The sequence below is a fragment of the Zea mays genome, chromosome 2 (genome assembly GCF_902167145.1).
Source record: "Zea mays cultivar B73 chromosome 2, Zm-B73-REFERENCE-NAM-5.0, whole genome shotgun sequence".
NCBI classification, from domain to species: Eukaryota; Viridiplantae; Streptophyta; class Magnoliopsida; order Poales; family Poaceae; genus Zea; species Zea mays.
Window position 1 is genome coordinate 198,362,991 of NC_050097.1, and position 13,953 is coordinate 198,376,943.

General features: G+C 42.9%; 2 protein-coding genes and 1 pseudogene across 2 annotated transcripts; all 3 read right to left on the reverse strand.

Annotated features, from left to right (window-relative positions):
* Nucleotides 1-2,305: 2,305 nt before the first annotated feature.
* LOC111589238 (uncharacterized) lies at nucleotides 2,306-6,281 on the reverse strand (annotated as a pseudogene).
* Nucleotides 6,282-7,703: 1,422 nt separating this feature from the next.
* LOC100280746 (60S ribosomal protein L7a) lies at nucleotides 7,704-9,992 on the reverse strand. The gene is given in 7 exon segments (NM_001153667.1): nucleotides 7,704-8,005; nucleotides 8,083-8,175; nucleotides 8,268-8,396; nucleotides 8,507-8,676; nucleotides 9,279-9,480; nucleotides 9,576-9,623; nucleotides 9,867-9,992. Coding segments are annotated over 7 exon segments (777 nt in total). The 5' UTR covers nucleotides 9,870-9,992; the 3' UTR covers nucleotides 7,704-7,873.
* Nucleotides 9,993-12,543: 2,551 nt separating this feature from the next.
* Nucleotides 12,544-13,616, reverse strand: LOC103647576 (auxin-responsive protein SAUR72). The gene has a single exon (XM_008672092.3). The coding sequence runs from the start codon at nucleotides 13,590-13,592 to the stop codon at nucleotides 12,981-12,983; it is 612 nt and encodes a 203-aa protein (XP_008670314.1). The 5' UTR covers nucleotides 13,593-13,616; the 3' UTR covers nucleotides 12,544-12,980.
* Between the last annotated feature and the right edge of the window lie 337 nt (nucleotides 13,617-13,953).

Genomic DNA, 13,953 nt, shown 5'->3' on the forward strand with positions numbered 1-13,953 from the left:
CATGGAGATGATGGTAATGGCCATAAGCGTTGATCAAGTGCTTAGATAGAAAAAGAATAAAAGAGAAATAAAATGCAAGAGCTTAAAACAAAGGTATAGCTAGGATTTTTTATTTTGATGATCAAGATGCAATAGTGTGTGATCAAATTTAGAATAAATGGTTGTATTGTTAAGGGGGAAGCTTAATTAGACAAATCGATTATATAGTGCCATTTGGAATTATGTGCATTGCATATAAGCCTAAGTGACACACAATGAGACCAAGCTAAAAATATTTATGAAAAACACTTAAAATGCTAACTTTGCTATAATCTTAAAATGCTAACTTTGCTATAATATATTTGAAAAACTATTTAAGAGTTGGCACACTTGAGAGGACACGAGAAAGTGCTCTCGGTGTAGCTATTCTGCATGCACTGGACGTGTCTGATGATACACCGGACATGTGCACCTGATACAAGATTGTTCCGTATACGCTGCATAGTTATTAGGTGAGCATAATGGAGGACGGTATACACCAGATGGCGCACTGAACAAATGACTCAGAGAGCATGCAAACTGACAACATCTGCTCTAAAGGTCAGTGGACGTGTCAGATACCATATCAGATAGAAAACTCAGCGATCATGTAAAATGCACACAAGTGCTCTAACATGCATCAAACATGTTTAATGTCATGTCTAGTGTATGCATAGGACACTTGACACACAATAACAACTAGTTTATAGTTGTTGGAGTTATATCCGTTGGGAGGGCGTCGGTGGTACATGTGCATCAAATATGTTTGGTGTCTCCGATTTTAGCCTACGAAAAGATAAATATGAGATTTCTTTAGGAGTTTATAAATAGACCTCATGGCATCTATGCACCCCCAATCACTTATGTATGCCTCTTGAGAGATAAGAAAAACATTCAACTCAATTGCATCATTTATCATCATTTTAGTGACATTGAAGAGCTACTAATGCATCATATTAGTTCTTGCATTTTGTAGCACTAGTTGAGCGGCTTAAGCCGGCTATTCTCTTGTTACTCTTGATAATTGTCGCCAGCTAGACAGCCTAGAAATCGTGGAATCATTGAGCGGCTATTGGAGATTGTTAGGCTATCTCCAGCAGCTTACGTATCCCTATACCCATATTCAAACTACACTCTGTGAACAGTACAGTCTACAGCGCAAAATAGTGTTTTGGATGACCATATGGGTGAACAGTTGGACACGGTCTTACTGGCTCCAGTAATCTTATGAGAGGCTTTTATGCTTATTCCCCGCAGGAGATTTACAAAAAGCAACTCTAGTGGAATCGTGGCTAGTTGGAGTGCCTCTCTGGTATGGTTCTTATGACACCCTAACTGAGGGCTTGTCATGTGATACCAATTAGCAGGTGAACCACCTATCTTGAACTTAAGGATGATGTAGATTGCTAGCAACCAACAGAACCACGAGGATAAATTATTATGTTCATTCACTTGTCCAATTTGGTTTAATTGCTATCACACTTGCTTTACCTTCCATATTCTTGTTTAGTGTGGTAGTTGCTTGTGTATCAAAGCTCATTTTGTAACTAGTTGTTTTTAGTTCTCTAGTAAGCTCTCTAGTGTAGTTGTATAGTTGCTATTTAGCATGTTTGAGTGAGGTCATCTTAGATACGTAGCAACTAGAATTGTTTAAAGGGGCTTAGTTATTGAGAAATAGAACTAGAGTAAGCATTCGCTTCTACAACTATCGCTCAACAAAGAGAGATTGAGCTACACCCCAAGAATGGAAAGACGGTTGTTACTCCTCACGAGACTAGTTTTGTGAAGGGTAATAGTCGGTTTTGCTCTAGATGCAAGCAAGTGGCATATAAAGCAACAACGCAAGAACAAGATCAATGTTACATCCTCAATTAAATTTAATTTTTGTTATTGCTTACCAAGAGAGTGTTCATTGATGCACCTATTATTAGTCCAAAGAAGAAGACAATTTGAGTGGCCAAGGGACTACTCACTAACCTTGGAGGACCCAAACAAGCTTGGGTATCTAAAGGATTGGTCTTCTTTCAACCATCCAATTTCCGTGATGAATAAATCTTGGAAGAATGATTTTGTTGTTAGCCTCTTGTAGATTTGCATAATTCATTTGGTCCAAAGGACTCATTTCAGTCGTGCAACCATGGTTTTAAAGGCGGCTAGGCGGAACTAGGCGCCCAGCCACCGCCTGAACGCCTAGGCGACTTAGGCGGGCGCCTAGGCGACGCCTTACTAGCCAAATACCAAGCAACCAAACAGCTGTTACAGCTCATAAACTAGAAATCATCACAAATTCACAATAGCAAGTCACAAAATTTAAAACAGCACAATACCAAATCTGAAATAGCCACATAGATAGTTTGTAATTGCATAATTAATAGTAACTAGCTGCAGTTTGTAATGCAGCAAATATGCTAAATTGCTAATGCAATCTAGCAATAGCTACTCTCCCGTCGCTCAAAATCATCATCAAACTCTCCTGGGATATTGGGTGCCTCCCCTTCTTCACCATCATTGCCACCATTAGATTCATCTTCACAATCTGTGATTTCTGCATCATCATGTGGAACATCTTCTTCATCTTCACCTTCCTCTTCAGCCTCTGACATATGTTGTGCAGCAACAGAACTTCTTCTTGAATACACATTATGAGCTCTTCTTGGTAAGTTTCGGCCACGGAGTGCTTGTGATGCTCCAATGGCATTATCCACAAGGTCCCATGTAAGATCACACATAGGGTGCATTCCACTAACAACCTGACCACATAGGGTGCATTCCACCTTATCTTTATTTTGAAGATCTGGCCAAAATCCATACTTCCACCCTGGATCAGTAGACTTCCGTGGCTTTCGGGTAGGATCGCTCTTCGGGTCATACTCACCAGCCACAAAAAATGGAGCTTCATTTGGAGAAGACATTATGTTGTCGCTACTCGCTACTCGCTGCAGTCTTGAGTTCTACTTCTTGACAGTTCACACTTGACAAAAATCTGAAAGTCTAAAACCAGGGAAAGCAGGGGAGGAGGAACATCATTTTTGGGTGTTCACACCTGAGAGAAAGCAGGGGAGGAGGACCTACCAGTCTACCACTCTACTAGTGAGGGGCGCCCAGGGAGGGGGAACAGCCGGCTAGCCGCGAGCGGCGAGCAGCTTTGGCGCGCGGCGAGCAGCAGCCGCGTGCAGGGCGCGCACAGGGAGGAGCAGTCGCGCGCACAGGAAGAGCCGCGCGCGCAAGGGGAGAGAATCAGAGAACAACCGCCAGCCGCGCGCGCAAGGGGAACGTGCGCCAATTTACAGAGGGAACGCCCGCCAAAGCTAGCGCATTGGGTGCCAAAATCCAGTGCCAACAAACCCTAGGTTAGGCGTCGCCCAGGGGGGAGAAAGGCGTCGCCCAGACGCCTACCGCGCCTAGGCGAACACCATACTCAAGGTTACCTGGGCGGCGCGGACGCCTATCAAAAAATGTCGCCTGGACGCCTAGGCGTCGCCTAGGCGACGCCTTTTAAACAATGCGTGCAACTATATTTACATATATCAAACCACTAAGTGCAGTGTGCTAAAATCAGATCCATCGGTCCATCACGTCATGTAAGGAAACTACAGACAAATCATACCTCTGAGAGTACAACACCTTTGTGCAGGTTCATTACTTGTATTTCTCCATTATCCTTCGGGCCTCTTCAATTTGGTCTTCCGATGGGTCGCCCGTTGCTTCATCCAACCTAGAGTCGGAGGCCTCCTTTGGGTTCATAGCCAGGAAGCCGAGATATATGAGGCCCATCATTGCCTACGACCACATGACCCATCATTTGGTGGGATCAAGTACCACAAAAGACTGGAATGTCAAAAGGACGGGCTTTAATTCTTGTAAATATGTTAGTTATTGGAAGTGTAGGGTCCATTTGGTATTTGTCAAGTAGGTGACTACAGCTACTACATGACTAAATGTCATTCAATATTGCGCACAGCACATTGATCATCAACGGCAAGAGAATCATACCACAAATGTTGTGATTTCTTACCAGAACAAACAATGCAGTGGACACAATGGATTTAAGAAGGAAAAGGGCAACCGACACAGCAGCAACGGCAACACCTATCCTAGCAATTGGTCGTGGAACTGAACCCTGTCAGACATAAGAAGGGGATAATCACTTCAATTTCAAATCTTAAAGAAAAAAGCAGAACTAGAGTTTCTTATCTCAGTATATTTTCTTGAGACCGAAGCTTCGAGAAAAAACATTTTCTTCAGAACTAAGAGGACAATAGCTTGAGCGATATGAATGGCAAAGGAATACATACTGGGACAAGATTACTTCCGGCCTCCACGGCATCGTTACCGACCCGCCATACCGTTTGAACAGCTGTTATCATATATGCAGTTTGTTAAGAGAATAGCAGAATAAGTTGTTATACAATATATATATTTCAGTACGTTAAAAATATACCAGTCAAAATATCATGCTCCTAGTCCTAGAAGGATAATATAGACTACCTAGGCATCCATAGAAATATATGTGACCCAACATGAGAACAGTTAGTGTACAAGTATACAGATAATTTCATCAGGGACAAAATCAATGATGAGTCAGCAGGCAAGACAACATTCGGTATATGTAAATGGTGGTATTTTAGGTTAGCATTCAGTACAGTTTGCAGGTCATACTTGGTGCTTGGTCCTAAACCCTGAAAACTGAGCACAGGAGCAGCAAAGCATCCTGGGAGGTGAGAATGGGTGCCAGAATCAGATTATTGTGTGTTTGATGTGCTAAAAAAATCTAGGAATAACAAACGGACAGACGTTTTGCTGTCGTGACGTTTTGACCAACTCGTTTGCCAGTGGCCTTTAACATGGCACCCTAAATAATGCAATACTAGCACAAATAGTGTCATCTTAGGATGTCTCCAACGGATAGTGTAACATAGGGAATGCGGAACTGTAGATGGTCGTTCATAAATCCGTGACAGCACTGGACCCTGGTCTGCACAGTGGCGCTGCCCGGTGGCCATTGCCCAAGCTCTGTTTAGTACAGTTCCAAACAAGCTGCTTTGCTTGCTCCTTACAACGCATAAGATCAAGTTTAATAATACAGTCGTATAGTAGTTAGAGCATGTAAGCCCAGAACCCTTGGATCTGTTTTTCAGATATAGATATATCAACGAGAAAATCCCTTCACTGCTATATTTTCAGCAAGAAAATCCTTTCAATTCCATAATTTTTTATTCTGGAAATTTTTAAAACTCAAATATATCGAACTAATTTCTAGTCGCATTGAAGAGATCGGTATATATTTTGATGACATTGAAGGGATTTGCTTTAAATGGAACTAACGGCGTTAGCCACGCCTTAAACTAACGGCGATGGCATTAAAGGGATTAAAATTTAAATTTGATGGCATCAAAAGTAAGCTATAAATTCTATGGGATTGGTATAAGTTTAGATGACATTGAAGATATTTTCTCAATAAAATAACGGCATCCAAGTCGTCCTTGCAAGTGGAATAAAAAAGAATACGTGAGGTACGACGCGATACCTCTGGAGAAATCGAACTGTGCGGAGGCGACGGCGAGGCGCGGCTTGTGGGGAAGGGAATAGGAGGCGGCGCCCGCAGTGGCATGTGGATGGAGATAGGGCCCGCGAACGGAGGGAGCGGAGCGGCTAAGGTTCTCCCGCGGGAGGCGGTCGACGGGAGCCAGGTGACCGCCACGGTCATGGCCATGGCGATTGGCGAGGGGGCAGAGAGGGCCTGTGCGGTGCGCCGGTGCCCGAAGGTCAGAACGGACGGGAAAGGAGCCGAACGGATGGGATACGGCTGAGCCGCTGGGCTATCAACGAGCCGACCTCCAGCGAGCCTGGTTTGAACTTGGAGAGCTCGACTCAGGCTACCTACAAGGCTGCATGCCTGCATATGGTTTACACCTAGAATTACTGTAACAATCTGATGACCAAGTGCTTGCAACAAACCAGTGTTGTGCGTTACCTCCGTGGATTTGGTATCATCCGAGCTTTCCCAACTCCAGAGAAGCTAGCAGGTTTGGATAGATGCAGTCTCCTTTCAGTCCACACATTTCTATTTTTCAGATCAAGAAGGGAGAAATGTCGGCACGATACGCAGGTACAAACATATGTAGAGATGATGGTGGTTTGTTACTTGTCGCACGCAGATGAATTGTGCAATAAAAACATTTCTATGATACTCACTTTGTTCTTTTTTTTTGTTGCGGTTTAGTTTAAAATAAGCTAGTGAACGATAAATATGTAAGAACAAAATTAGTATAATATTGTGTCAGCAAATGAATTAGAAATTTTTGAAACTCAATAGTCTATTCTAATATAGAAGATACTCTTTCATTTTTTTTATATAGAGACTATCTACTCTCCACTATCTATTTCTATACTTCAAACAACATATTAATTAAAACTGAAATATATATAAGACATTTACAAGTGTTATGAATACATAAAAAAAACTTAAGCAAAATATATCCCTAATATAGATTTTTAACGTAAAGAAGACGAGATATAAAGAATATTGTTAGAGAGAAATAAAATATAGATAGAAAAGTCTACAACGAATAAATATAGAGAAAGAATATAAATGATATAATTAAAAAACGCCTAATTACACTATCCAGCGACTAATAAAAAGAAACGGAAGGAGTATAAAAGAAAGAACAACAATATGAAGGGTAAGCCGGATGGACTGCAAGGAAGAGATTATGGTAGAAGTTTACAGAGTGGTGGTCTCGAAGATTTTCAAGAGGCTAGGCAAAGATAATATTCACATTATAAACATATCGCTGAGACTGTTTGGCGGCCCTTCATCTCTAGCTTTTCTTTCAAAAAAAAAGCCAGAGCCCTACCAAATACCTTTTTTAAATATCTTACTCTGAAAAGCACCTAAAAGTTAGAACCATTTTTTCTACGAAGAATAAGCCACAAATAGTAGCTTCATCGGCTCTCTCTAACACTTTAATACAGAAAATGGCTTCGACTCTAGGATAAGCCGTTTCCGCCAAACGATTTACGAAATAGCTTCAGCTTTACCAAAGAAGCTGCATTTTAGGAAAAGCTAGAACCAAAACTATTTTTGGACAAGTCAGAAAGTTGCTTTTTAGGAAAAGACAGAGCCAAAGTTATTTTTGGATAAGTCATCGTGTGAAACAAACACTAAGACAAGCAAATAAAGTAGATGGACACAGCCGTTCAGAATTAGGGATAAAAGCGGTAATTGAAATTGTTAAGACAAATTTAACACTTAAAAATAGATATGTATAAAATTTTATGTTAATCTTTTCCTTTGTTATCAAGCACATTACAATTTTGCATAAATTATTTTATGCATTATTTACTTGAAAAATAACTAAATTTGTATTTGAATTCATACTAAAGTTTATATTCTTTACAAACCCAGTGCTAAAAAAACAAGAATACAAACTTAAATAGCAGATTTTATATTTATTTATTCACAATTAAAGGGAAAAGACAAAAATAATATCCAATAATTATCGTTTTCATCCCTAATTGAAACTAAATTGAATTGTTTAGTAAATATGCAGTCTTAACTGGCTCTCTTGCTTTAGAAAACGAAAGGGCTCTGGCTAGTGCATGACTAACAGCACGAATGCTGAATTCGGGACCAATTGCTTAGGCAAATAAAAGCAAAACTGCCTGAGGCGCAAATGATATACTTCGATATAAGACATTGCACAAACACTGTAGAACTGTCTTCCAAAGTTTCTAAACACGGTCTGATGGACAGAAACATATGAAAGTAGATTCAAAAAAACACAATACGAGTGCACAATGCTCATCGGTTCTTCCACGTCAAACTACAGGGGCAAACTCAACAGTGGATAATCTACGTCATCCGCTGGGCGGCCTCCTTGGCCAGCAACTTTTCCCTGGCCTTGGTCTTGGCCTGCGACTTGGAGCCCATGATGCCACCTCCCCACTTCTTCCTGACTTCATCAAACTTGTCATTGAAGTTCGCCTGCAAGAGTCAGCTCATCAGGGGATGCATAACTACATGATACCAAGAATATACTGCAGTATGTCATAGTTTCACACCTTAATAGCCTCCAAGATCTTGCTGAACTCAAGCTTGTCCTCGTTCTTGACAGTGGTCAGACACAAGACTGATGCAGTCTTCTTGTGAACGATCTGCATATGATTGCTCCAATAGAGTGAGCCATATTGTTCAAGATACCTTGGTAGATTTAGAAAGTCCCGAACAGCTCAGGCATAAAACATACCGATCCAAGGCGAGCCTTTCCTTTAACAATGCAGTATGGGACCTCCATCTTCCTGCACAGGGCTGGAAGCCAAACAACCAGTTCAATCGGATCCACATCATGAGCGATGACAACGAGCTGAGCCTTGTTCTGCACAAATTCATACATTCAATAAATATAATTGCTCGTTGCCACAAAAGTATTGCAAGCAATTGACTATATACCTAGTAATAAAGTGAAACAAAGTGCCAATGTCACACCTGCTCAATGAGGTAAGTCACATGGTTAAGGCCATACTTCACAACAATTGGTTTCTTGGATTCAACAGTTTTTCCTTCATTCTCAGCCTGGGCCCTCTTCAGAAGCCTCTCCTTCTTGGCAGCCTTGTCTTCGGGCCGGTACTTAAGAAGCATCTTGAACAGGTTGGTAGCTGCAAACATTTCACATCATAGATTTTCAACACCATAATACACATTCTGACAAATGAATAGGCAGCTTATATCATTATAGAAAGAAAAGAGATATGGTGTAATTCCAGTAAAGGTGTAGTTCAAACATAGCAGCCAGTTAAGTTAAACAAGAACATGCGAGTGCATTCAGTGACTATCAATTCTCCTGATACACATGGTATTATATCTGTCCTTCAGTCTTTCAGTAATTTAGATGAATGCATGCCCACTCGTTTTAGCAGGATGGTTCGATCATGTTTATAGGAGAGTAACAGAGCCAATACTATAAATGCTACTACTTATGTCAAAATGTAACACTAGTAGATGAAAAGGACAAAATGTTTAGGCACACTGATGAAAAGCACCACCCTAATAGACTCTTGGAAAGCCTCCTGTCCTAATGAAGGTACCCAAACATGTAAATGCCTAAGCCAATACAGTTAGTTGTTAACCTTCTGTGCAACTGAAATAGAACAGGTTTCTGCATCAAATCAAGACTTGCAGTTAAAAAGTGATAATTCTACTTGCTTAGTAACCTAACATAATAATCACAGTCAACCAGAGGGGTGAGTGGCATTCATACCGAGGTTCTTGTCGAGGGTGCGGGTGAACTGGTTGAGCGCCGGAGGCACCTTGAGGCGCTGCTTGAGGATGCGACGCTGGCGCTGGATGCGCACGACCTTGGGCCACTTGACGAATCGGTGCAGGTCCTTCTTGGGAGGCAACGCGCCGCCGATGCCGAACTGCTTCGGCCTTTTCTCGAACAGAGGGTTCGTCACTTTATCCTGCACCCAACCAAACCCAACACAATCAGACCACACATTTCCATCATGGCGCCGCCCACACCTCGAGCAAGAACGCGGGAAAGCGCAATACATACCGTCTTCTTCTTGGCCGGCACCGGTGCCCTGCCACCTCGCTTCGGGGCCTGCAGATTCGTAAGTCGAACTCTTAGCACATTACATGAATCGTACGGAGATATGCAGCAGGTTAACATCAGAAAGCCACAAGAACGTAAGCATCAAAACATGTGCCCCCTAGATCCACGAAACAGGATTGAAATACAATTGAATGGTATCCCAAAAATCCCAGGGTTTTTTCACAGAGAAGTGATTGGGTCAGTGGGAATCCAAAAGCACAAGCGGAAGATCGGCGGCGTGAGCGAACGCACCATTTCGGCGGTGGGGAGCGTGGCGTTGCGAACGGGAGAGGACGGCGACGAGAGGGAGTGGGGAGAGGCGGCGACTGGCGCTTGGAGGCGGAGAGGTGATTCTATAAGGATGACTCGCGCCGAGTTGGACGCACTCTGGCCGTCAGATGTGAGGTAGAGAAGCAAGCGGGCCGGTCTCGGCCGTCGGATGCGAGGTAAAGAAGCAAGCGGGCCGGTCTCGGCCGTCTGGTGCCGGGACTAGGGTTTAGGCGATGCCATTTGGGTCGTTAGGAGAGAAAGGTAGGTGGGCCTCTATAATCTGGGCCGTTTGTTGATCAGTGGTTTCTGTTTGAGCCCACTTATTTGGCACTTTTTAAATGAAACGTCTTTCACTTTGCTTGTACAGTTGTACCGCTTAGATCATCTCTAACAAGATGACTCAAAATATCACCCTAAAAACTAAAATATTATATCATTTAAAGTGTGTAGTGTAGAGCACTAAAACAAATTGTGATCCAACGGTAAAGCTGTAAATCATGTATTTCAGATAGTAAATATTTACCTTAAAACTCTAAAAATACTTTTGGTTCTAAACACCCGCTTAGTTGTTGCGCCACGGCGACGAGCCCAGACACCAGATTTCCATGAGGAATGAGACTCTCCGGTGTGTCTGAGCTTAATTGCATTTAGGTGAAGTTTACCCTCGGTTCTTTCTCTCCCATCTTGATCTATATGCCTATGCTTCTGTCGAGGGCTTGAAAACTGGGAAAGGGATACCTAAATGAAATTCTAGAGGTTTTAGTGTAACTCACGATCGGCTCATACTTCATGGGTAGAATTGGCATATTCTCTCGAGTACATGTGATTAGCACAGTTGGGTGTATAGCCTAGTGGTGAAGGCGACATTCAAGGGTTCGACCTTTGGTTCTGCACCAAAAAAACCCCTAATTGTCCTTCTTAGACCTAAGAGTGTCGTGTGCGTATTGAGTGTCAGCCCTAGAAATACGAGGAGGATGATCATTCTCTCCCCGGCCAAGTTTTTATAGGTGATTATTGGCATTTTGGACGATTAGTTTGTGCTTGCAAATTGAGGCTATCAGCATGCTGGAGATATATCACTCGAAAATAGGTTGCTCTAGTTGTTGCCCTACTACATTCACTTGAAGTTCTTTTTTCTTTTTCTTTTTTTGGCTTCTTGAAAAATTATGAAACACCATTGTTCAAGTGTCGAATCTCATAGGACACAATACATCATAAATTTATAATTTAGACATTCATGCTCATACTAATAACACAAAACAACATTAATAAGAACTATAGTAACAAGTTAATAGCTCACACAATCACCTTATCTAATCACTCATAAAAATAACATTTTTATATTTCAACACACTATGTGGATTATACAAATTACATGTTAAATGAGCTAGTAGACGTAATATCCACAATATATAAATAATATACATTTGTATATATTATTAGATTGCAGATATCCATTAGCTACCTACAGATAAAAGACGTGTAGACGAGATACTGCTAGGGTGAGGGGGTAGAACCAAGGTCAACCAAGACATGGCGTCGAACAGGAGGAAGAAGGTTTGGGCGTGAATAGAAGAAGAAGAAAGTAAAGTAGCGTAGATGAGATACCGCTAAGGTGAGGGGGCTAGAACCAAGGTTAAACAAGATATGGGCGACGGGGAGTAAGAAGGAAATGGATGGGAAAAGAAGAAGAAGAAGAAAACGATGAGATTTATAGTATATATCCATTGTGTTGGTCATTAAATGGGCTTGCCATTTAATTGTCAGACGAAGTGGTATGGATGTCCGTTGAACTAGTTAAAGAGTCTAGAGACCTAGACAACACCTCTTCAAAAATTAATGGACCTCTAGGTATATTTTGCTCTCATCATGAATATATTAGTTTTTATATTGTAGAGAGTCTCCATTCATGTGGAAACATATGTCAATAGGTGTACCATTTTATTGCATATAGCCTCAGGTCTTTGTCGTGTTTATCAAAGGTCCACCGAGTCTTGTCTACTTGTCTACAAAACTGCACTCAGCCTGAACGGTTAATCTCATTCAAACTTATGTATGTTGACTTTGCGGTTCAATTATAGGCAGTTATGTTTTTTACTTCATTAGATTTGTAACTTAAAAAGCAATACTGTTTGATTATTTCATTCTGCATTGCACGTCTTTCAAAATACCCTGTTTCTGATTGCTTTATATCATTTGCACTCTGTTTGTCAACCTGCTGAGGCAATCAGAAGCCGAATTATGTGCCCTGCATTGTCACCAAAAGCCCTTTTACATAGTCTCCCTTCAGCCTTTTGGAGAGGGCTATAGGCCTATAGCTAACAAAATAAGGTGTCTCCGAGCATCCAACCTTCTGGCTCCAGAATTCAGAGGATTCAATATTGAAAATGAGGCAGGGAGCATCTCCTCAGATTTTGAGTTGATGCTATCTCCACTGGCTGTCCAAGTGTTCCAAAAGCTGATGGATAATGGTTTTCTTAAACAAAACTTACTTCGAAAGACAATGATCGGATCAATACTGTATCAAGGTCTATATGTGCAATATTAATTTCCTGTCTTGATGTAGTCAAAACATGTCTCTTATTACAAGTTACACTTGCCGAGGATAATGTTTATTTTTTTCTTTACGTCTGTAAACCTAATACCTCTAGCTTCTCCATGCTGTAAGATCATTTGGGCTAGAAAATTGACACTCTGTGTTGTATTACATGTATTAATTAAAGACACTACCTTCTTGATTCTAGAGAAAAAGGGGAAAACTAACTGGGATTACATCGATCATATGAGGGCAACATGCATCGTACCAACATGCCAATTGCCATGCATCAACACGTCTAAAGCGCATGGCGTTCTGTCTGTTTGACAATAAGAACATGCTCAACAAAAACTAGAGCTCAAGAACGCATCAACTGCTACGACGCAGGAACCACCCACCTCTGGCGGCTGGCATCTACAAACATACTACACGGTTTGCACACGACTCATATCAGTATTCAGTACACATATCCATCTCGCTCTCGGTGCAATCATGAGGTGAAGCATCGTCGTCGTCACCTCCCACTCCCAGGCTGGCCGGCCGGAGCCGAGGACTACAGACTAGGACCGGCCGACGAGGAGCGGGCGGGCGGGGACGAGCAGCAGTCGGTACGCGGAGTGGCCCCTGACAAGGCCGCACCTCGCCACGGCCGGCGCCGCCTGGCCAGCAGCGTCCTCCTCCTCCTCCTGGATCTGCTCCAGCACCCGCACGAAGGCGTCGGCGTCGCAGGGCAGCACGAGCGGGCCGGCGGCCGCGTACCCGAACGCCTCCTCGGCCTCCTCCAGCAGCGCCCGGAACAGCGGGTGGTTCACGCACTCCGTCCGGACCACGAAGCGCTGCCGCCCCGCGCCGACGCGCACCGCGAAGCACCCCTCCGGCGCCGGCGGCCTGCTCCTCCGCCGCGCGCCGCGGCACCGGCCCAGCGTCTTCGTGATGAGCCCCGGCTTCCTTCCTTTCTCCGTGGCCATGGCCATGGCCGTGCCCGTGCCCGTGACCGTGAGCTTCTTCTCAAGCATGGGCACGTCAAAAACAGCGCTTGGGCACGTCGCAAAGCTAGAGCAGAATGTGAAATCAAGCTTAGTGTGGTCAAGACTCAAGAATGAGAAGGTGAGAGATGTTAGATGAATATATATATAGAGGAGAAGATGTTCAGTGAAACTAGAAAGGGTCATGATCAAGCTGTTTGTTTGTATATAAGATTATGTTCACCAGAGAGGCTCTTTATAGTTTGTTAGTACACAATCATTGCACATATAGAATTGCACAGTTCAACTTGTAGCGCGTACGTACGTGCATACAATAGTATTTCGGAAGGGTAAACGACTGCAGAGCTAGCAGGAGCCGGAGACAATCCGTGCACGGATCGATGCAGCAGGCATGAGTCGTGACATGAAGCGTGGCCGATCGACTCGAAGGGCCAGTTCATGGCGTCATGGCAAATAATGCAGTAGATTTAGGGCCTGTTGCGTGCATGATTGCAATTAGTTTGGAGGTGTCAGACTCCCCGGCCACAAGGGTTGTTTAATTAGCTTA

What these genes read in the sequence shown, in the direction of transcription:
- LOC103647576 (XM_008672092.3), bottom strand. Translation starts at nt 13,592, where the DNA reads ATGACCCTTTCTAGTTTCACTGAACATCTTCTCCTCTATATATATATT.